This window comes from Salvelinus alpinus, chromosome 5 (assembly GCF_045679555.1).
Source record: "Salvelinus alpinus chromosome 5, SLU_Salpinus.1, whole genome shotgun sequence".
NCBI classification, from domain to species: Eukaryota; Metazoa; Chordata; class Actinopteri; order Salmoniformes; family Salmonidae; genus Salvelinus; species Salvelinus alpinus.
Window position 1 is genome coordinate 36,153,550 of NC_092090.1, and position 25,394 is coordinate 36,178,943.

The window sequence follows — 25,394 nt, forward strand, 5'->3', positions numbered from 1 at the left end:
TGTATTTGCATCCGACCGCCTCCACTGAATTGTGTGCGGAACTCTCATGAACTCGGGTTGAGCATTCCAACAGCGGTAGTGTTGGCTCGCTGCAGTCTGATTCTGTTGGACCCACAAGGCTCCTTGAAATGGTAGTGGTGCATTAATCAAAGAGGATAGCCTGAAGTGTATGATGTGCATCTGCTAGTACTTCTCACACTCATGACATGACCCCTCAGACCTCAGGTCACAGGTTCAGGTTCAGCCTCATTAGCTACTCCCGCTCTTTATCAGTTATTCAATAAATTTATTACACAGCAGTTATTCAGAGAAATATGTATGTGAAGACAAATAGCACGGCGTGGAGAAGGTTAGAGGAATGTTAACAACAATCCTGATGCAGGTATTACTTTCTAAAGTTAGTTCCACAACAGTGTATTGTATTCTCTTATTACAGGTTTATATCAACTCTGACGACAATTCCCCATTGTAGAAAGGATAGTAGAGTACTGCTCTGTAATAAAATAACAATTTGTTAGTTACATCTGCTGCAGAGGGACAAGAGTGAGCCATGGAAATGAAAGTGCTAAAAACAAATTAGCTCCCTACTTAAAAATGAGATGGAGAACAAGCTATGAAGGAAAATACTGGAGTTTTGGTGCAGGTACAGCCAACTAGCGCAAAAATAATATTGCGATATATTCAAACTGATATGATACAATATATTGTAAAAAATAATATCCTAATATTAACTAATTTTTTTCGCTATCTCTAGTAATAACTCTACAGCAGGCATGCTGCACAGAGCACAATGCAAATAATGCCTATTTAGTAACAAGATATTCATTCTTCGGTCACAGCTTTGAATGTCTTCATGCTATGGTTGGAGAATATTGTTCAGCCACCAGCAGCTTGAGAAGAACAGAAAAGAGAATGGTATTGAATTGAAAGGCTACAGGGCATTGTGTGTTACTTCTGAAAGCTCTAAATGGATACTTCTGAGCTGTCTTTCATAAAAACCCAGTTTGAAGCTTTGGAAAACAGATATTCTGACAAAACATGATAGGAGGAATATAGCCACCAGGCAGCGCTTTGTCAGTCTGGCACAGAGGGCAATGACAGCCGTCAGCGGCCAACCACTCTGTCTGACCTGAGGTGTTAGCGAAGCAGCACAGCGAAAACCTTCCCTCTCATGTGCTTTAGTGGGGCATCTGCAGAGTGGTGATAAGGAGTGGACTGTTAAAAAAAAAATCCCTCACTGCAGACAGTTTCGAGTCAATTAAATCTCTCATAGCACTTTTTGGAATTTAAGTTAGGGAAATTGTTTGGTTCAGAATTTATGAATTTGCATCCCCAGTCATGATAGAACATGTTGTAAAATGATAGCTGAGTTTATTGTCATAACCCCCTCAAACAGTAAGGTAAGCATGGATGTGCTTTACTCTGATTACAAAATTATTGAACATCTAAGCATTTCTTTCTCTCACTGTGCTGTATATGCCAGGAGACTGCCATTTTCTTTGAATTAGAGCTACAGTTTAAACTTAATCTTATTCCATCTGAGTATCAGTGTTACTGCCAATTGCACATCCCCTAGTCAATTTCAATTCATCAAGTTCACCTCACATGGGCGTTTTACTCCATTTTAATGATTTTGAAGGTAACATTTCCTTCTGTAAATAGTATGAAGAATGATGGCTCTAGTGTTTTCTATGCCAGGAGACAGAAACAGCATAGACGTGCGTGATGTAGAATGCTTTATTCTCCAAAATGCAGAGACTTCCAGGGACTACATACTGTCGAAAGTTTCTTCAATGAATTAAAATGTAAACCGTAGGCGACGTCAGCAATTGAAATGTCTTTTCTTCCATGGTTATCTATTGCTTTCTTGAGACGTAGTAGGCTGTGTATGAATATAAGCTTGTTTCATAACTGTTCACAAACTCTTCAGCACTCCCATAATCTAATGCTGCGTTCATGTGCTAGTCGTAACTAGGGAACTAGGGTACATTTCCGACTTGCTAACAGGTTGTGGTTATACATGTTCCGCGTTCAACCAGTTAGCAAGTAGAACATTTCAGAGTTTCCTACTTCCGACTAGCACATGAACGCGGCATTAACTGGTGGTCCATGCAGCTGCCGTTCCCTGTTGTGATTCACTTTAAAGAATGTGTTGTTTGTTGTGTCTGAGAGAAACTTTGCCAAGTAGACAGGTCAAACCCTCCAGCTTTGAGAGAAATAAAAGTTATCTGCTGTAGCAAGGTTGGTAATTATCACAAATGAGAACGCTTTTACCCTTCCATAAATATTTAGAGAGGAAAAACATCCATGAAAAAAATATAAGACATCTGAATGCACATCTTTGTAGCCTCATTGAGTAGCCTTCCACCTCAGGCAAACAAAGTGTAATGTTGTTTGTCTGGTACACACAATGCAGATTCAGCCAAGCACTTCTCCCTCTGAAAGGAGTCTAAAGCTCCCTGCTGGATGTCTGTCTCTGCAGCACGCAGACTGAGCACGCTCAGCAGCACAGAGCCCCCCCCAGTCAGTCAGGCCCTGTTTAAAGGACAGTCTCATCCAGTCACCCCTAGCCTCCTCCCTCTTCCTTCCTGCTTCAGCCACTTCCTTCCTGCTCCAGCCTTCCCCAGTCTCCTTCAGCCTTCTCCAGTCTCCTCCAGTCCTGCTCCTTCTGGTTAGAGAGCTAATAGCTTCTGGAAGAGGAGGGGATCTGGGCCTCATTGAGAAGGACGGGCCTTTTCATTTGGTGGAAGTGCTCATGTGTCCATTGGTCCTGTCACGGGGTTTCCATAGTCACCAGAAAGTTCCTTAAAGTGTCTCTGTGGTAGAGGGGAGCGGGCAGGTTCAGTTGGAGATGGGTAAACATTTAAATTCTGCTCTCCTTGTGCCCATATTACTCCCTCAGAGAGAGTGGGAGGATGTGGAGACAGGACTCAAGAGAAAGCTGTTTATTTTCAGACTGCAGTCTAACTGGAGTGGAATGTAAGTGATGAATAAAGGCAAGGGGAGGACAATAGATAACAACAGATGACTGACTTTCCCTTCACTTCCATTCAGCTGTTTGTCATTTCTCATCATACATATATTCTGTCAATGCGTGGGAGGAAAAGGCTAGGACTGTATTCGAGCTGGAGAATAGAAAGATGGTGGACATATTTCTTGCTGTTTGCATGTGGGATGGTCCGGTACAGAAAATACATCTTATAATAGGCAGGCTCACCATCTATTTTGTATTATTCCCAGGCTCCCATCTTGATGTCTTGAATTAGGTTGGCAGCCTGTTTCCATCATGCACCCTTATGGGAGACTTCTTGGGCTCTGGGGCTTGTTTTCCACCTTCAATGGCTGGTGACACATTCAGCCTGCTATTAAACAACAACAACACTACTACCTCAGGCTATCATTCCACCCATCCCATCTCTCCTTGATGCAGCAAACCTGTTCACACCGGCAGCAGAACAGAGGAGGCTAGTTCACCAGAGCTGGGTTAGCAGAATATAATGCCAGACAAATAAATCACACGCTTACTGTACTTCCATCAACTCTGTGCTTTGGTGAAGAAGGGTGGTGTACGTGTGATCCTAGCCTCTGCCACAGTGTCATCTAGGAACTTATGTTCCTAGCCAAAAGCCAAGCACCAAGAGAGCAGCAGCTTGTCTGATTTGAAGTAATTGCAAAAGGCTCAGGCTGGACTGGCCTGTACCAGATTCCCATCAACATTCCCTCAGTAAAAATCTGAGCTCTCCCAACTTGAATAATTAATTGAAAACCAACACCAGCTGGAATAACTGATGTTATGATGATGAGAGATCCCAGTGATTGGGCCTGCAATCTAAATCCATGTGGACCTAGTGTTCTAGTATATAGGCCAGTGAAGTCTGTTTTTAGTTGCAGTGAGAAACAACTCAAGCTCAGGAGCACATTACAAGTGGTTGGTGTGACATCTGTAGAATGGCTGTTTAAAGACAGCATTCTGTTACTGAAATATATTAACACAGAAGAGAGAAGAAACCTTCAGTCTTCTCAAGTTCCTTTACACTTTACCTAATGGTGTCTTCATGGATTGGTACAGGTAAAGGAATAGGTCATGGTGGAGCGAGCATGACTTGAATTCTAGTCAGTTTTGGAGATGTGTTTTTTGTTCTTTCTGTTCAAAGTTTTCTTTAAAATATGTTGTCTCATTTGCTTGATACTATAATTAAGATTTAGATATGGTTTAGATTAGAGGTCGGCCGATTTTAATCAGCATGGCTGATTTTAATTAGGGCCGATTTCAAGTTTTCATAACAACTTGTAATTGGCATTGTTGGACACCGATTATGGCCGATTACATTGCACTCCACAAGGAGACTGCGTGGCAGGCTGACCACCTGTTACGCGAGTGCAGCAAGGAGCCTAGCTAGCATTAAACTTATCTTATAAAAAAACAATCAATCTTAACATAATCACTAGTTAACTACACATGGTTGATGATATTACTAGTTTAACTAGCTTGTCCTTATTTTCGCGAAAAAAACACTGTCGTTGCACCAATGTACCCAACCATAAACATCAATGCCTTTCTTAAAATCAATACACAAGTATATATTTTTAAACCTGCATATTTAGATGAACGTACTTTGGTGCGAAACGTGCAAATCAATCCCAGAACAACAGCAAAAGCCCTTGTGAAGATGCTGGAGGAAACCGGTACAAAAGTAACTATATCGACATAACCTGAAAGGCCGCTCAGCAAGGAAGAAGCCACTGCTCCAAAACCGCCATAAAATAGCCAGACTACGGTTTGCAACTGCACATGGGGACAAAGATTGTACTTTTTGGAGAAATGTCCTCTGGTCTGATGAAACACAAATAGAATTGTTTTGCCATAATGACCATTGTTATGTTTGGAGGAAAAAGGGGGATGCTTGCAAGCTGAAGAACACCATCCCAACCGTGAAGCACGGGGGTGGCAGCATCATGCTGTGGGGGTGCTATGCTGCAGGAGGGACTGGTGCACTTCACAAAATAGATGGCATCACGAGGGAGGGAAATTATGTGGATATATTGAAGCAACATCTCAAGACATCAGTCAGGAAGTTAAAGCTTGGTCGCAAATGGGTCTTCCAAATAGACAATGATGCCAAGCATATTTCCAAAGTTGTGGCAAAATGGCTTAAGGACAACAAAGTCAAGGTTTTGGAGTGGCCTTCACAAAGCCCTGACCTCAAGCCTATAGAGAATTTGTGGGCAGAACTGAAAAAGCTTGTGCGAGCAAGGAGGCCTACAAACCTGACTCAGTTACACCAGCTCTGGAATGGGACAAAATTCACCCAACTTATTGTGGGAAGCTTGTGGAAGGCTACCCAAAACGTTTGACCCAAGTTAAACAATTTAAAGGCAATGCCACCAAATACTAATTGAGTGTATGTAAACTTCTGACCCACTGGGAATGTGATGAAAGAAATCAAACCTGAAATAAATTGTTCTCTCTACTATTATTCTGACATTTCACATTCTTAAAATAAAGTGGTGCTCCTAACTGACCTAAAACGGGGAATTTTTACTAGGATTAAATGTCAGGAATTGTGAAAAACTGGTTTAAGGATTATGTGAACTTCCGACTTCAACTGTATTACACTATTACTTACTTCTCCAACACTGTATTTTTGCATTATTTAAACCAAATTGAACATGTTTCATCATATTTTTTGGACAAAATTTAATTTAATTTATGTATTAAGATAAAATAAAAGTGTTCAATAAGTATTGTTGTAATTGTCATTATTACAAATAAATATATAAAAATCGGCCGATCTAATCGGTATCGGTCTTTTTTGGTCCTCCAATAATCGGAATCGATATCGGCATTGAAAAATCAATCGGTCGACCTCTAGTTTAGATATCATTGCAGACATGCAGACCCATTATTTGAACAATGTCACTCACAAAAAGTTATCTTGCACTTAGATTAACTTTGCTTAAGCAGGCTCCTTTGCAAGATCTTTGTATTATCTTATCTCAGTATTATCTCTGTGATAAATATCTAACTTATTAACCTGCAAGGCTTTGATCCAAGTTAGTGGAAATTCATGTTCTGTAATGGATCAAGCACCATAATTTTGTACTTATAATAGATTTTGACCAGATAACTCTCTATTATCATCAGACCGATCTTGGCAGCTTTAGCCGCCTTGATCTCATTTCATTTGGCTCAGCCAAGTATTTATTTCCTGAATCTTGTGGTCCAATCTAAAAGGGAAGGGAAGGTGAAATGTTATGGGCATGAAAGTCATTTTCTGCCTCTTTCCAGCTTCAGTCTTATTATCATATTGGAAAATATTCAAAAGGTTTAGGGAGGCGCATCTCTCGCTCTTGCTTGCTCTCTCATGCAGTAAAAACATTAAAGTTTGCTTTGTTATTGGGTTAAGTCTTTAACTTATCCTCCCAGCATTATATTGCATTGATTAATTGGATATTATTGAAACTTTGATTAAAAGTTATGATGTGACATTCAGATTTATGTTCTCCATTTTGAAAAAGTGTTTTGATTTCCATTACAATACTTAATTTGTGGCAGAGGAGAAACATTTTCAATGAGGTTTAGGTGGTGAGCAATCAAGGCAAGTAATAGCTTACTGGAAATCAATGTAGTCAAACATTAAGGTGCACATACTATAACTTAATTTGATACAAAGTAAATGTGAGCCATGTTGACTTTTTATAGGTCTTCCATTGAGGAATATTCAGTGCGTCCATAGAGCTTATTGTATGTCATTGGTGTAATTGCTCTAGCCCTGCCAAACTTGTTAGCTGAGCGATGCGCTGTGAGTCAGACTGTCTGGCAACTGAGGACATTAAATTCGTTAGATGATTCCCAATAGGCTAGTATAGATTTGAGCAAATGAGACACAGGATAATTTACATAAGAAATTTGACTTTTGGGGGACATACCTGTCCCATAAAGTTAGCAGTGTTTCTTGATACCCCTCTAGGTTTGCAGTTTTGTGACGTAGCCAAAGGAAATGAGAGTTTAAAGTGTAACTACACCTCCATGCTAATTTGCACTCACAAAGCATGCTCAGTGCTCACCATGTGACATTTAATCAAATGAATGACTCAAGGAGATATAAATAGCACCAGTGCAACAGATTTTTAACAACGCCCACACACATTATCCCACACTATCCATATTTCATTTACATTTTCAATGTACTTCTTTTAAATGTTCTCTTATATTTAGTAGGTAGTAGTTTGTACCATACTCAACTCCTCGTCTCTCAGAAAACAACATTAGACATAGATTTTGGAGTTCTAGACTTGAGACCGGCTTGAGACCTCTGATACTGCTGAATATTTCTGAGGGTGTATGAGGGTTTTGTAGCAATTTAAGACTGGTCAAATGGTGAAGAAATAGTTGCCTGATTATTTCCTGAAGAATGCATCTGTCGCTGTATTTCCTGGTCTTTGTCCTAGAATAAACATGTATCGATCTGAGATACATTTCTTTGTTTGAAAAAAAAAAAATCACCCGTTATTGATTTCTATACAAATATTGATCAAGGGTTTTTACTGTAAAAACCTTTGTTTTCGATGGTAGAGCAGCCACGTAAGCAGACGAGAGGCCATCATCAATGGTACTTGAGACATGTACTGTAAAGATGCCTGTGCTTCGATAAGAAGATGCACAGTATTTTCATATTGATTCCTGACTGTCTTTGCATGCCTTTGGCAACCACTGTTGTTCAGCCACTGTAATGTGTTGCTGTGAAACGTTTTGATTTGTTTCCTGTGGTGGTGAGTTTGTTTCTGAGCAGAGGCCATACCCTACACTGAAAATAGAAACCCTTCATGAGAAATCATGCTCAGAGCACTGTGCAGATGAGACACACAAAGCAAAAACAGAATCTCTTTTCAAATCTCTCCTCTTCAGAGAGTGAGCACTAATCCACAGGCACCAAGTGTAGTGGGAGTCAGATCAACATGATAGGGGGCAACAGGAGACGCAACTCCACTGACTGGTTTAATAGAGTGACACATCTAACATCTAGTCTCTCAAAGACTGCTGTCTACCTCATTGAAGAGACTGAAAAATGTACACAAACATAAGAAACAAAATGTTTTTGTGCTGTTTTTTTAACATGTACTTTGCTTTGGGGGAGAGAAATATCCCCTTCTGGTGTTCTCTTGTTTTTTTAACATTATTTTTCATTTTGTAGCCTGGAATTGTTAAAATAGGCCATATCTATCATCCGTGAACCACCCATTGGTTTCCTAAGGGATGTCAGGGATGGAAATGTGAGTGCCTTCCTGAAGGGCCTAGTGATTGTATTACTTTAATGAGCAGAAAGGAAGGAGCAGGGTAAACAATAGTTTGTGGGGAGCAGAGACAACCCTAAATCCAAACTCTGCCAGTGTGTATTTCCCCTCTCAGGAATAAACCCAGAGAGTAGGCTTACTCCCCACCACACCAGATGAAATGGCACCGGAAGAAATGGCAGCAGTTTTACGGGCACCCAACCAATTGTGCTATTATGTGTTTTTTTTCCCGCGTTTTGTAACTTATTTTGTACATAATGTTTCTGCAACCGTATCTTATGGCAAAAAAGAGCTTCTGGATTTCAGGACAGCGATTAGACAAAGAGTTTTTCTTCAACAAGCAAGAGGCACAGGACATTCTCCGAACACCCGACAAGGCCAACATCCCAGTTATTTGCAAGAGGAAGAGACGCAGATACAGGGGACACAGAGCGGGATGCCTCGTAAGGATCCGCAGAAGGCGAGTGGGAAAGCTGCCGTTACGTCAATATTACTCGCCAACGTGATATCATTGGACAATAAATTAGACGATGTACGATCACGAATATCCTACCAACGGGACATCAAGATCTGTAACATCCTATGTTTCAAGGAAATGTGGCTGAATGACGACATGGATATTCAGCTAGCAGGATATACGCTGCACCGGCAGGATAGAACAGCACACTCCAGTAAGACGAGGGGGGGGCGGTCTGTGCATATTTGTAAACAACAGCTGGTGTACGAAATATAAGGAAGTCTCTAGATTTTGCTCACTTGAGGTAGAGTATTTTGTGATTAATTGCAGACCACACCACTTGCCGAGAGAGTTTTCAGCTATACTTTTTGTGGCTGTTTATTTACCACCACAGACAGATGCTGGCACTAAGACTGCACTCAGTCAGCTGTATAAGCAAACAGGAAACCACTCACCCAGAGGCGGCGCTCCTAGTGTCCGGAGACTTTAATGCAGGGAAACTTAAATCAGTTCTACCTCATTTCCATTAACCTGTTAAATGTGCAACCAGAGGGAAAAACATTCTTGATCACCTGTACTCCATACACGGAGACGCGTACAAAGTTCTCCCTCGCCCTCCATTTGGCAAATCTGACCACAATTCTATCCTCCTGATTCCTGCTTACAATCAAAAATTAATGCAGGAAGCACCAGTGACTCGGTCTATAAAAAAGTGCTCAGATGAAGCAGATGATAAACTACAGGACTGTTTTGCTATCAGACTGGAACATGTTCCGGGATTCTTTTCCAATGGCATTGAGGAGTACACCACATCAGTCACTGGCTTTATCAATAAGTGCATCGAGGATGTCATCCCCACAGTCACTGTACGTACATACCCCAACCAGAAGCCATGGATTACAGGCAAAATTTGCACTGAGCTAAAGGGTAGAGCTGCCGCTTTTAAGGTGCAGGAAGCTTATAAGAAATCCTGCTAAGGCCTGCGACGAACCATCAAACAGGCAAAGTGTCAAAACGGGGCTAAGATTGAATACTACACTGGCTCCGACGCTCGTCTTATGTGGCAGGGCTTGCAAACTATTACAGACTACAAGACTTGAAGCACAGCCGCCATCTGCCCAGTGACACGAGCCTACCGGACGAGCTAAATCACTTCAATGCTCGGTTCGAGGCAAGCAACACTGAGCCATGCATGAGAGCATCCGCTGTTCCGGACGACTGTGTGATCACGCTCTCAGTAGCCGACGTGAGTAAGAGACGTGAGTAAGACCTTTTAAACAGGTCAACATACACAAGGCTGCGGGGCCAGACGGATTACCAGGACGTGTGCTCCGGGCATGTGCTGACCAACTGGCAGGTGTCTTCACTGACATTTTCAACATGTCCCTGATTGAGTCTGTAATACCAACATGTTTCAAGCAGACCACCATAGTCACTGTGTCCAAGAACACAAAGGCAACCTGCCTAAATGACTACAGACCCGTAACATGAAGTGCTTTGAAAGGCTGGTAATGGGTCACATCAACACCATTATCCCAGAAACCCTAGACCCACTCCAATTTGCATACCGCCCAAACAGATCCACAGTTGATGCAATCTCTATTGCACTCCACACTGCCCTTTCCCACCTGGACAAAAGGAACACCTATGTGAGAATGCTATTCATTGACTACAGCTCAGCGTTCAACACCTTAGTACCCTCAAAGCTCATCACTAAGCTAAGGATCCTGGAACTAAACACCACCCTCTGCAACTGGATGCTGGACTTCCTGACAGGCCGCCAACAGGTGGTGAGGGTAGGTAGCAACACATCTGCCATGCTGATCCTCAACACTGGCGCCCCTCCAGGGGTGCGGGCTCAGTCCCCTCCTCCTATACTCCCTGTTCACCCACGACTGCATGGCCAGGCATGACTCCAACACCATTAAGTTTGCAGACGACACAACAGTGGTAGGCCTGATCACCGACAACGACGAGACAGCCTATAGGGAGTAGGTCAGAGACCTGGCCGGGTGGTGCCAGAATAACAACCTATCCCTCAATGTAACCAAGAGTAAGGAGATGATTGTGGACTACAGGAAAAGGAGGACCGAGCACGCCTGCATTCTCATCGACGGGGCTGTAGTGCAGCAGGTTGAGAGCTTCAAGTTCCTTGGTGTCCACATCACCAACAAACTAGAATGGTCCAAACACACCAAGACAGTTGTGAAGAGGGCACGACAAAGCCTATTCTCCCTCAGGAAACTAAAAAGATTTGTCATGGGGCTATGCCATCCAGGACCTCTACACCAGGCGGTGTCAGAGGAAGGCCCTAAAAATTGTCATAGACCCCAGCCACCCCAGTCATGGAATGTTCTCTCTACTACTGCATGCTAAGCGGTACGGGAGTGGCAAGTCTAGGACAAAAAGGCTTCTCAACAGTTTTTACCCCCAAGCCATAAGACTCCTGAACAGGTAATCAAATGGCTACCCGAACTATTTACATTGTGTGCCCCACCCCAACCCCTCTTTTACGCTGCTGCTGCTACTCTCTGTTTTTCATATATGCATAGTCACTTTAACTGTACATTCATGTACATACAACCTCAATTGGCCCGACCAACCAGTGCCCCCGCACATTGGCTAACCGGGCTATCTGCATTGTGTCCCACCACCCGCCAACCCCTCTTTTACGCTACTGCTACTCTCTGTTTATCATATATGCATAGTCACTTTAACCATATCTACATGTACATACTACCTCAATCAGCCCGACTAACCGGTGCCTGTATGTAGCCTCGCTACTTTTATATCCTCGTTACTGTATATAGCCTCGCTACTGTTATTTTTCATTGTCTTTTTACTGTTGTTTTTATTTGTTTACTTACCTATTGTTCACCTAATACCTTTTTTGCAATGTTGGTTGGAGCCTGTAAGTAAGCATTTCACTGTAAGGTCTACACCTGTTTTATTCGGCGCACGTGACAAATAAACTTTGATTTGATTCTTCCTCCCCTTCTCCCAGAGAAAAAAACTATGTCAGGAAGACGTGTCAGCTGCTGATGTGTTCTAATGAGAGAGTGCCCCCTTTACAGACCCAGTCAGAGAACTTCATCAGTCTCCACTGGGCACCAGTATGACAGAGTACACAGCCTCCCAACCTGTGAGCACGTTAATTGGCTGTTAGCTGTAATATGTGCTTTCAAGCTAGCTGGCACCAACCAAACTACAGTTGTAGAGAGAAGTGATACAGTATGTCACGGCACTGAGCTGCGCCGTGTGGAGTTGGAGTGTAAGCTAATTGTGCATTTATTTTCACAGGAGAAGTCTTGTTCCGTGAAGATGTGAGTGGTAAAGGGCTTTGACTGTTGAAGGGGGGGTGATAGCTGGATTGGAGTTATGTAACCTTGTAGCATGAATAGATGATGAGCGGTAGAAGTAGTGGCTTTGTACACACAGGAAATAACAACAGTACTCCACCTCCTTAGCCCACACATACTAGAGTTTTCCATGTCAAGACATGATTATGCAGTACATTAAAATAGCAGCACCATTTGGTTCTTTATTGAAGCCTCAATTTAGCATGTTGAAGGTAATGTTTGTGTTCTGGTCCAAGTTTTTTATTTTTTGTAATAATTCCTGGCAGTGTGCATAAGCCAAAGTATTCCATCTGTCTATCTACACGGTATGCTGACGCTGTTCAATGGGCCAGGTGCCTCTTGTTTCAGTAGCACACTAGTGTCTATTCCAGACCCCAGCTCACCTGAACACCTGCACAGCCAAACACACATATTAAATGAAAAATCCACCAAAAAACACAAATTCCTTTAATTGAGAGTGTTAAATAACATTTAATATGTAAACAAATGTTTAATTTTGGTATTATAATAAGGTTGGTAGCAACATGGAAAATGGTTTTGGGAATCTGTTGCAGCTTAAGTTGACTACAAAATCCACAAATCAAATCACATTTTATTTGTCACATGCACCGAATACATCAGGTGTAGACCTTACTGTGAAATGCTTAATTACAAGCCCTTAACCAACAATGCAGTTCAAGAAATAGAGTTAAGAAAATATTTACAAAATAAACGAAAGTAAAAAAGAAAAGTAACACGATACAATAACGAGGCTATATACAGGGGGCACTGGTCCCGAGTCAGTGTGGGGGTACAGGTTAGTCAAGGTAATTTGTCCATGTAGGTAGGGGTAAAGTGACTATGCATAGATAATAAACAGTGAGTAGCAGCAGTGTAAAAACAAAGGGGGGGGTGTCAATGTAAATAGTCTGGGTGGCCATTTAATTAATTATTCAGCCGTATTCAGCCGTGTTTTGCAGCCTTTTGGACCTAGATTTGGCGCTCTGGTACCGCCTGCCGTGTGGTAGCAGAGAGAACAGTCGATATAGCGCCTTACGGTCTGATCCCGAGCAGTTGCCATACCAGGCGGTGATGCAACCGGTCAGGATGCTCTCGATTGTGCAGCTGTATAACTTTTGGATGATCTGAGGTCCCATGCCAAACATTTTCAGTCTGCTGAGGGGGAAAAGGTGTTGGAGTTGTGCTTGGCCATGCAGTCGTGGGTGAGCAGGGAGTAAGTACACGAGGGGACTAAGCACGCACCTCCAGTGTTGAGGATCAGCGTGGCAGATGTGTTGTTACCTACCCTTACCACCTGGGAAGTCCAGAATCCAGTTGCGGAGGGAGGTGTTTAGTCCCAGGGTCCTTCGCTTAATGATGAGCATTGTGGGCACTATGGTGTTGAACACTGAGCTGTAGGTGTTACTTTTGTCCAGGTGGGAAAGGGCAGTGTGGAGTGCGATTGAGATTGCGTCATCTGTGGATCTGTTGGGGCGGTACGCGAATGGAGTGGATCTAGAGTTTCCGGGATGATGGTGTTGATGTGAGTCATGACCAGCCTTTCAAAGCACTTCATGACTACCGACGTGAGTGCTACAGGGTGGTAGTCATTTAGGCAGGTTATCTTCACTTTCTTGAGCACAGGGACTATGGTGGTCTGCTTGAAACATGTAGGTATTACAGACTCGGTTAAGGAGAGGTTAAAAATGTCAGTGAAGTCACTTGCCAGTTGGTCCGCGCATCCTCTGAGTACACGTCTTGGTAATCCGTCTGTCCCCGCGGCCTTATGAATGTTGACCTGTTTTTAAAGGTCTTGCTCACATCAGCTATGGAGAGTGTGATCACACAGTTGTCCGGAACAGCTGGTGCTCTCATGCATGCTTCAGTGTTTCTTCCCCCGAAGCCAGCATAAAAGGGATTTAGCTCATCTGGTAGGCTCGCGTCACTGGGCAGCTCGCGGCTGGATTTCCCTTTGTAGTCCGTAATAGTTTGCAAGCCCTGCCACATCCGACAGGCGTCAGAGCCGGTGTAGTAGGATTCAATCTTAGTCCTATATTAACGCTTTGCCTGTTTGATGGTTCGTCTGAGGGCATAGCGGGATTTCTTATAAGCGTCCGGATTAGTGTCCCTCTCCTCTGTGTGTAAAGTTAAGCAATGCAATGCTCTCTCTATGGACTGGCTGGTGGCTAGCTAGTTAGCAAAAGTAGCTACACACAATAATACCAAAGACAATATCAGCATGTAACGTAGCTAGTTAGCTGTAAAATTGCCAAAACAAACTACACTATCAATTTAGTCTACAATCGCATCATGTTCAACCTGCAGATCGATGTGCCTCAGTGGGGTCAACATTTGCAACAGCAGATATACTTTTGAGAAAATGGGAAACGTTGCCCATGCTATGTCAATGAGCAGCGTTGTGCATTCTGGGCGATTCTGGGACAAGGAGCCCCCTCCTTCAAGGAGTGAATGGGAGTCTATTGGGCGCTAGCTCATAAACCCAACATTAGCATGAATTTTGGCAACAAGAAGTACATTATAAATATTTTCCGAGATGTGAGATTAACTTGTAATCTGTAGTATCGTATAGTTTTGGAATCGTGACATAAGGAACTTTGGAGGAAAATCGGCACGTTTCTCGACATATACACTGACTTTGAGAAGGGATTGTGTTATCATTAGCAACTGTGTGACACAGCATGACAACATGAACACAATTGGTTGACAGTATGCTGGGTGGGGCATTATAAGGTCCATCATTCAATGGATTCCTATCGCCTGTCTATAATATCTCTGGCAACATGCAATGCACCCTGGACTAAAGACAAATAGGAAAAATGCATTAAATTACAAATTTCTCGGTTGGAATATCGCAGAAATGTGATCAATGGCTCATTCGAGAGAAGACATCCTCCAATTATGGCATCGGTTAGTGTTGAAATCTGACATGTGCGAAAACGTTTATCATAATCTAAAATGTCGTATTCCTATTAAGTTCTAGTGTAGTGAGAGTGACTTTATCACAGTGTTGCGTCATATCGGATGGATTTCTGGGTAATAAAGTTACACACAAGGGCAATTTATGAGGGCCTAATGTGTGTACTGAGGGTGTACGTTTTCCTTTTTTCCCTTTTCGACAGGTAAAGATTTACAGTGTTTGTCAACACAACTTTGCCTCTGAGTTACCATGTGTGCAGGGCCTCACCTTGGAGGTGTCAAAGACAAACGGTGCCTGGTTGAAATATGTTCCAACTGCGAGGCCACCGGGAGTTGTAATGTGATTTCTACAGTTTATCTCTTTTCATCATCTTCAGATTACTCTTATCACAGTGATTTCATCAGATAGGATACTGTTAGTGTTTTGTGGGGAAAATGTAATTGAAAATGATGGCATGATATGATAGCTTTAAAAATATAATAATACTTTGTAGTAATGATTTAATTGGGTTGGAAAGGGGATGTGAAGGGTTAATGTAGACCTTCAGTGTGTTTCTTCCCTATGTCTCTGCTGACCTCCCCTCACTCTGCTGGAGAGCAGCTTTAATCCATCATCATGTATATCGTCTGATAGTGTTTGATATGATGCCTCATGGTACAGCAGCACAGATGAGCGCTGTCGAGTCTTAATTGCCTATTATACTCCAGACAAGACATTCATCTCACTGAACAACTGAGGAGAACAGTGATCGGCAGGCAAGAGCGGAGCTCTGGTGCAATGTCTTATTGTTCTGAAATCCCTGTTTTCCCATAATACAGCAGAAATCCTCCCTCGTACGGTTCGCCCTGGGTTGATTCTGTGTGTTCTGTCATGGAGGTTAGCATAGGGAACACATGGTTTGCTGCAGCGTACAGACCTGTTCACTGTATCTAACTTTCTCTCCCTCTGCGGTGGACCTCCTTTTGTAAACCTTCCCCTTGCCTCTCGTTGCCATAATCCCTTCGCTATATTGTGCTGTTTGCCTTCCTGAACCAGGAATAAAGGCACTTTGTGTGTCCTGTTTCCCTCTTCATGTTGTATCTCAGCCTTCCTCCTCTGTGGATGTGCCACAGTAAGCACATGGCCCTAACTGACTTGTCCTGATGTACACACAATGGAGCGCACTGACTGACTCACTTCACCAGGCTGGACTGCTGCTGATAAGCTCTGGGCCTATGTTGCTGCTCTGTGTCTGGAGCAGAGCCATCACAGTTTAAAGCAAAACCCCGCTGGGTCCCCCTTCCTGAGCCCTTCAAAACCCACCGCATACACACACTCTCACCCACAGAGAAACAAGCCAGGAGCAAGAGACAGGCAGGGTGTTTCTCTTCCTATCATAGGAGTTGCAGTTGTAGGCTACTTAAATGGAACCGCTCAGTATTAGCTGAGGAACGCTCAACTCTGTTCTCTTATATTGAGGCGGGGTTGAGTTTTGCTATCAACAACATTGAGCCACCATCAGTCGATACTTGTAAAAAATGTAATTCTGAAAACGCTTACTTGTACCTATGTTTGTCCTGTACAACTGTGGTCCTTCCGCTGTGTGCTTAACTTCATGCTTTTAATAACAACTTTTATTGAATACCACCAACCTTTTCCTCATTTTGTGTTACTCATCTGTGTGAATGCGCCTGGTAACTCAATGTTGTTGCTAGCAAATCGTGCGACATGCTATCAAAACTCAGCATTCCATAGCTAGACATGTATTGACATGCATTCTCCTTTCCTTCTACTCTCCCTCTTCTTCTCCTACTGAAACATCAGTTTACCTACTTCGTGTCATGTTTTTGAGATATACATTTCTTCTGCCTTCTACATTTTTTAAAGTCTTGTTTTGAGGCCAGAGTGCTGTGAGTTGTTGAACTGTGATTGGGACTTGTGTGTGTCAGCAGAAAGTGGGATAATATGACTAGCAATAAGCGTTTATAAATATATGAATGCATTAATTTATAATTCATTACACAGACTTGGTTCATAGTGTCAAACTCAGTAACACTATCTTTTGTCTTAGAGGCGATCATCACTGAATTACAGTCCCATTTTTTTGTCAGAGAGCACTGATGAGCATGCAGTAGTTGAGTGCTTCCTCTACTGTGTTCAATGGGCATGAGAGGCTGCCTACATGTTTTAGGGGTTTCTGAGTTCTTGTCCCAACAAAAGAGCCTTTGGGATGACACACTGCCCAGACTAAGCCAGTACAAGTTGCCTAGGTTACCCTGTCTGCAAAACATCAACCCCTGACCCAGACGGCGCTCTAGCCTTTCACTCCTGAGGAAAGCGTCTCACAAGGCCTAATTAATCACCAGCACAAGTAGTCACGTGAATGAGCCTGGAGGCATGTTTGCTGGGGTTGGCAGACTTTTAGAACTTCATCCCGGTCTGAGTCTAATCACTGTGTTCTTCTCCCATCAAGAATGGAGGCATTCCCTTGTTCATCAAAGCAACCGAAATGTTCAATGCTGTATGTTTAACTTACGGTACACAGCTCCAGGCATTATAGTGCCCTCCACTAATATTGGCACCCTTGGTAAATATGCGCAAAACCTTTTTTCATCCTCTTGGTCTTTCATTCAAAATATTCACAAAAAATCTAACCTTTTTAATTAAAGTCAAATAATTGGAAGAAAAAATACATTCTTATCATAAAACAAATATTTGTCTCATTTTTTAAAAATATTTTTCTCAAATAATAATACTTTGTACAACATCCCTTTGCCAAGATAACAGCTCAGTCTTCTCCTATCATGCATAATGAGGTTGGATAACACATAGCAAGGGATCTGAGACCATTCCGCCATAAAGAATCTCTCCAGACCCTTCAGATTCCGAGGTCCACGCATGTGGACTCTCCTCTTCAGCTTATCCCACAGGTTTTCTATGGGGTTTAGGTCAGGGGACTGGGATGGCCATGGCAAAACCTTGATTCTGTGGTCAGTGAACCATTTTTGTGTTGATTTTGAGGTGTGCTTTGGATCATTGTCCTGCTGGAAGATCCAACCACGGCCCAGTTTAAGCTTCCTAGCAGAGGCAGTCAGGTTTTACCATGTAAAAAAAATCAGGTTTTACCATGTAAAACCATGAGTCCGTAATACCATGTATCCTAACAAGTTGTCCAGGGCCTTTGGAAGAAAAACAGCCACACAGCATCAAAGATCCACCACCATAATTCACAGTTGCAATGAGGTACTTTTCTGCCTGGCTATCTTTCTGTCTACACCAAACCCACCTCTGGTGTTTGTTTCCAAAAAGCTCTATTTTGGTCTCATTTGACCATAGAACCCGGGCCCATTTGAAAGTTCCAGTAACGTTTGGTAAACTGTAGGCGCTTGGGTTTGTTTGATGACAGCAAAGGCTTTTTTATGGCAACCCTCCCAAACAACTTGTGGTTATGTAGGTAGCGTCTGATTTGTAGTTTTGGAGACTTTCTGACCACAAGACACAACTAACTTCTGCAATTCTCCAGCTGTGATCCTTTGAGATTTTTTTGCAACTCGAACCATCCTCCTCACTGTGTGTGGGGTCCATATAGACACACGTCCTCTTCCAGGCCGATTGTTAACATCTCCAGTTGCTTTAAACTTCTTAATTATTGCCCTGATAGTGGACATTTTCAACCGTTTTCTTATAGCCATTTCCTGATTTGTGCAGCTCCACAACCTTTGGTCGCACATCATTACTGTTCTCGGATCTTTCCCATAGTGATGAATGACTATGGGAACTTGGCCTGTGTCTCAACTTTATATTTACACTACCGGTCAAACGTTTGAACACACCTACTCATTCAAGGGTTTTTCTTTCTTTCTTTGTACTATTTTCTACATTGTAGAATAATAGTGAAGACATCAAAACTATGAAACAACACATAATGCCATGTGTGCAAAGCTGTCATCAAGGCAAAGGGTGGCTACTTGAAGAATCTAAAATATATTTTTATTTGTGTAACACTTTTGGTTACTACAGGATTCCATATGTGTTATTTCATAGTTTTGATGTCTTCACGATTATTCTACAATGTAGAAAATAGTAAAAATAAAGAAAAACCCTTGAATGAGTAGGTGCTCTAAAACTTTTTACCGGTAGTATATACCTCAATGAAACAGAAGGGGCGAGGGAAGAATGAATTAATTTTAAATGGACCGCCCTTGCCTGGAAATTCGTCACTCGTTCGTCCCACAGTTGTGTTTTCAGTCATCATGGAACCACCGGTAGCTATTGTGTGTGTGCTTTGTATGCGCTACAGTCAATTATGATTACATTTCAATCTTGCAAATTGAATTATGGGCCGTTTCAGGCCCTGGAGTGAACAGAATTGTACACTCGCACACTTGATCACAAACTAGGGCTGAGGGGCTTACATTCTGACCAAACTGGACACGTGTATGCACCATCGCACGCACGTTGATTTTGTTCACCGACATCAGAAGCGATCAGGGCACGCAGATTGAAATATCAAAACAAACTCTGAATCAATTATATGAATTTGGGGAAGGTCAAAAAGCATTAAACATTTATGGCAATTTAGCTAGCTAGCTAATTTGTCCTGGCATAGAAATATTGTGTTGTTATTTTAGCTAAAATGCATAAGGTCCTCTTCTCCGACAATTAATCCACATATAAAACGGTAAACCACAGTTAATCTTTCAATCACCCACGTGGGTATATGCTCCTGAAAACCAATGAGATGGCACGTGGGTATATGCTCCTAAAAACCAATGAGGATATGGGAGAGGCTGGACTTGCAGCGCGTTGGGTGTAAAAAATGGAACCAATTTCTGTTTTAACGCCTGGCCACGCAGATGCTCGCGAGCAGTGTGGGTGCAATGATTTGAATAACATGTATGTGTACATTTATTTTGCAACGCGAGCAGTGTCATCAACATGATATGTTGCCAACTTGCTTGGCTAATTGTTTGGACTGACAGCAAAGATGGCCACGGGGATTCCACCAAGGGCATAAGGCCAGGGTAAGTGGAGGAGGGGGGTGTCTTTTATGAGTTTGAAACGCAGCCAATAACAAGGTTGTTTGTTTGTTTCATAGGAAAGTCCAATGCCGCTCTACACACTGACTCAAGTAATAAGATTAAATGATAGATAGAGACCTTTACCTACAGATAGGCAGACCATTGGAGGTACTGTTTTCTGTCTCTGAAAGTATACCATTCAATCGGAGGTAAACAATAATCAACCATCTGCTATGTTTATTTAGAGTTTTCGATAATTCATTAAAAGCACATATTTCCTTCTGAATTTGTTGGATGTAGCATTACTTGTTAATGTTTGTCTATTCTTGGTTTGGAAAACACATTTGATACCTGGAAAATAAATGGAAGTGTTTTTTTCCCCACTGTCAAGCTTCATTTTCTTTTAATCAGTAACAGTGGGTTTCTGTGAAAGGGTAATGGTTCATTGTCATGCTGCCATCAAACAGATGCTCATAGTGCTGTTTCAATTCTAGTCTAATTCTCACCCCATTTTTTTCTTTTCAAAATGACCTCATGTTAGGGGAAGTGTAATTTGTCTTGTCAAAGCAATTGTTTTAGCCTGTTGAGTTAATCTGGAAATAGCTGTAGGCAATCTAGATCCATTGGCCCCTTAACATGAAACCAAACAAAATGTCATCTCATTTTTTTCTTACAGTATGTTGTTACCCAGGTTTCTGACTAAAACCACTGTATAATAGTTACATTTGCATATGAATTACATATTTTTTTTCTTCACGTAGTGCATCCTATCACATGCCCACATCTGACAGACCAGGTTTTCATTCAGCCCAGGACCCTCCCTGACCCCTCAGTCTCAGTGTCCTGACCGGTGCCTCTGGAGCTGCTCTCCCTTACTGTTCTGTTACAACGGCCGTGCACACTCTGGTTTCTTTTCACAAAACAAGGCAATGACTACTCAGTGACATTCCCAACTCCCCTGTGTTACAAGGTATTGGCTAAACCCCTTAAACAAAGACTGTCCTCCTGCTAAACTTGAGCCCCACTGTGGTCACCATGTGAGATATATGTATTTGAGAAGAAATGGGAGACCTTGTAGGCTTAAGGTCATCACAGCAGCCAAAACAAAATGAGCAGGTTGAAAACCTACAGCACTTCAGCTTGATTTTCTGCAGTTTTCTCTTGAAAGCTCCTAGATAGACACACTACCCTGAACCATCGTAAAATAACATTCTCCACTGATCCCCTTTAGAGTAATTTATGATGAAGCGACATTCAAGATTTGCACAAATGTATTGAGTCTTTTTTCCTTGTCTTCACAGCGATCATAAATGTAATCGAGCTGTACAACAATGTAACATTCAAATCACACTGCAGCGTTCAGCTTTACAGAGCTTTCAGATGTATCATTCTGTCCCCACTCTGACAGTGTAGAATCCCTCCACTGGGATTTAAAGGAATGAGTGCATTAAATGACAGCCCTGGGGCACTCACAGTGTGGCTGTGAGAGTCATAGAGGAAGACGCAGGATCTATTTAAATTCAATTGGATTCCAGAAGTAAACACTGTAATCACACGTACCAACACCGAGTCTGTTTGACAGCTTTAATGTTTCACTTTATCACGCTCACTGGAGCCTTCATTTTTGTCGACTTGGTTAAATGTGTCTTTGGTTTACAAACCACTAGCCCGTGGCTGCGTTCTGCGAGGGCTCTCATCACAATGCTTGACTACATCTTTCTCAGTGACCATGGAAATCTATTATCTTGAAAAGCTGTATAAATGGATACAGTCTATTTTCTATCATTGTATACGAATGTAATACTATACAATTATTTACTTAACATCCGGAACTGTATATTGACATGAGTATTGTTACTGCTTTCTAAGGTGTGATAGCTGTGTGGACATAAGCAGTGTAACATCAATTCATTTATTCATGTGAGAGCTCTACTAAGTGTTCTAAGTTACATTGACCTTGTTATTGAAGTGTTCCTCTCTCCTGTCATGCACCCTCAGTAACAGGCAGGGACTGTGTGTGGCTGGCTTATACAAATATTCTATTTTTTTCTCTCTCTGGCTCCCACAGAAACCCCCCTGAAAGGAGAGGATGTTCTAGGAGACAAATCGTTTTCTGACTCGTCCCTGTTTGCCCACTGGGGTCAGGAGCTGAGCGCTGACAGCCGCAGGGTGGCCCTGAAGATGTTCCAGTACTACGGCTACAACGGCTACCTCAGTGACCGCCTCGCCCTGGACAGAGCCATCCCAGACCTCAGACCTGATGGGTAAGCTGAGCTATCTGAATAGAGCACAGAAAACCACTGAGAATATCACCCACTTAAACTTCTGCTGTCCCCCCAAGTCATACCAGTAGCCCAGGGGCTAACAGGACCTTCATATCCAGACTGTCTGAATTCACTATGGTCTGACTATAACACACTAGTTGTGATCGTTTTGGATACAGACTATATGGAAGAGCACACATTAGAGTCCCCACTTGTTTGACTGTGTCGAGAGCATAAAAAACAAAGCTGCCTAGTGGGTTTTCATGTTGAGAATATGCCTCTGCATTTGACTCAAGCCTTCACTGTTTTGACAGGCAACAGAGGAGGAAAGTGTTACTTCAAAACAGCGGGGTGCAATTTTATCTCCCATGATTACCAACTCTTGTCTACCCAGTAGGAGCATAAAAGACCCTCACTCCCCCTCTGTCTATCTGTGGTTCTCAGACTATAAAGTTACATTGTGAAAAGTGTCATATCTTATCCCATTGTTTGCTTCACAGATGCTTTTATCTGGATCACACTGAAATACACGTATTGTATTTTTGCTGTCACATCTGCTGTTGGGTTTGGAGGTCTGCCAGGGACATTAACATAACAACCACCTCAACATTGAGACTACAAATTGCCCAAGTGTCTGAGAAACAGACAAATAGTTTTAATCTAGCTAGAATGTTATTGCTTTGAATGTCCACTTCTCTAAATCAGGTCCCCTCTTTCCACACTCCGCTCACAATAGGTCTGTTTTCTCCCCAGGTGTAAAAACATCACGTATCCATCTAACCTCCCTCAAGTTAGCATTGTGTTTATCTTTGTGAACGAGGCCTTGTCCGTCATCCTGCGTTCCATCCACTCTGCCATGCACAGGACCCCCTCCCACCTCCTCAAAGAGATCATCCTGGTTGACGACAACAGTGACAACGGTGAGCATCATTAGACTGTATAGAACTGAAATGACCCATGATGAAAGTGTATTGCAACAAAGTGTTTTGTCTGAAGCAGCCGTAGCTTGCCCATATTTTGTTTGATTGCCTTTTCCTTTGAGAACTTGAGCAGTGGTACTTTTCTTTCGCTCTGGGCCTTGGCTCTGTTGGCCTCCAGTTTCTGTGGGAATCTTCTAGTCTTAGTAATTACCCCTTTGTTTCCTGTAGACTATCTCTAATCTAGCTCTTTAATGTCCTTAATTATGGGCTGTGCTCACTGGATTTAAAGGATAGGTGAAAGAATACTAATTAGCAGGAAAAGCAGGGAGATCTGCCTGATGGTAGATTACCATCCAGAGAGGTAATTAAGTATTTTGAATTGTATTATGGCCTCCCAGCTGTGTGAGCCTACTGGTTCTGAGATCTGTCTCAAACTGTGACTGGTTTAAAACACCAGCTGATCCTATGGAGTCTCACCACAAGCACACAGTCTTTTAAAACAGTGCAGCCGTATCGGTGAGCGGCCTGTGTCTACTGTTACTAATGACCACCGTCACACAGTCTGGTGTGGAGGGGAAGGCTGATTAAAGATGACGCCAGCTGTGAGATGTAGGCAAACATCCTGCTGTTGTAGAGTTTGTGCAGGACTACATCACTAAAAGTCAATAATGCCCAGCTATCAGTTGGTGCAGACTGCTGATTGGAAAGAATGCTGTTGGGTGGGTCAGTGGGTTGGGTCAGCCAGCAGAACCTCATACTCTCCCTGCTGGGATAAGAACTCATTTAAAGATATCCCTCTTTCCTTTTCTCCCTCATCTCTTCTCTCCTCTCTATCCTGCTGTGCACTCAACCTCCTGCACCCTTCTGCTAATCCGTAGGTACCTGAGGCACACTTTATTGCCTCAGCGAGTTGACAGCCTCCTGGGACAGTCCATTATTACCTGGGTACGGGGGGTAGGCTGAGTGCCCCTGTCTGGAGATGCCATCTGTTTCCCCCCTAAGTGAGGTGAAATTCCAAAGGTTGTTGCCGTCCTCTCTCAGCTCAAGTGGATTACCGTGTCACATGGAGTCTTTGATTTTATCACGTAATTGGGAGGCAGAGAGCAGCCCCTGAGGTCTCTCAGGAAAGCTAGTCACGCCGTGACATTTTGCTAATGGCATTGCAACCTGTTTGCCAGAGCATTCTGTCAGATTCACTCTGATAGATTTATCCTTATCATTATCGTCATGATTTCTAATCTTATCTCTACTAAACGTTGTCAGCCTGTTGACCCGTGGTGCTGCCGAGGCCGCTTTCAGGGGGTCACCATCTAGCTGCGGTCCTCCAGCACCAGGAGCATCCATAATGGGAATCTCTGTCTGCAGAGAGAGTTCACCTCCACCTCCACCCAGCATTAGCATGCAGGAGACACTGTGACCGTTGAGGGGAAGAAGGGCCAATTTGCCTGGCTGATTGGATGATGTACCTGGCCTGAGGAAGACATGTCTCCATGCCACAGGGACTCGTGTCCAATCATCTGACTGATTGGAGGAAGGCTCAAGATTTCATTGGAAGCCAAGCAGGATTTGGAATGGCTGCCAATGACTCCTCAGTGTTTCAACATTGAGCTACACACTACTGTATTTAAGGATAATTGTGAACAGCAGAACTTATATGGTTTGGAATGTTGTCAGTCTTTAGTTGAACCTGTGATCTTGTGTATATCTCTGTATTCAAATTAGCATGAGGTCATCTGACAGGGTTGCATCACAGAGTGAGTTTCTAAATGATTATCATTACGAACAGGCAATGAGAACCCCTTAGGCACATCCTAACAGACAAAGAGTAGAATATCTATGAGGGTGTCATGCCTTGTTATCCAGCTACTCTCCATTGCAGGGAGAAAGGGCGTATATCACAGGGCTAGAGCAAGAAGGAGGATCCATCTTTGTCCGTCTACTCTCTCTGTCGCTCTCTGGTCCCTCATCTTCTCTCAGACTCCACACATCAGTCTCTCTTTTATTTGCCTTCTCTCTCTCGCACTCTCTCTCTCTCTCGCACTCTCTCTCGCACTCGCACTCTCTCTCTCTCTCGCACTCTCTCTCGCACTCTCTCTCTCTCGCACTCTCTCTCTCTTGGTCTGGGCGGCGTGACGAGGATTTGTTCATGTATTACATTCACAGCCCTGACAGTTGCCAACCC

General features: G+C 42.9%; 1 protein-coding gene across 2 annotated transcripts in view; it reads left to right on the forward strand.

Moving 5' to 3' along the window:
* Positions 1-25,394, forward strand: part of LOC139576128 (polypeptide N-acetylgalactosaminyltransferase 18-like) — an 85,285-nt gene that overhangs the window by 16,141 nt on the left and 43,750 nt on the right. For both annotated transcript variants that reach the window (XM_071401833.1, XM_071401834.1), the window contains exons 2-3: positions 22,097-22,292; positions 23,046-23,212. In XM_071401833.1, the coding sequence (XP_071257934.1) occupies positions 22,097-22,292; positions 23,046-23,212 (363 nt within the window). The remainder of the gene's footprint in view (positions 1-22,096; positions 22,293-23,045; positions 23,213-25,394) is intronic.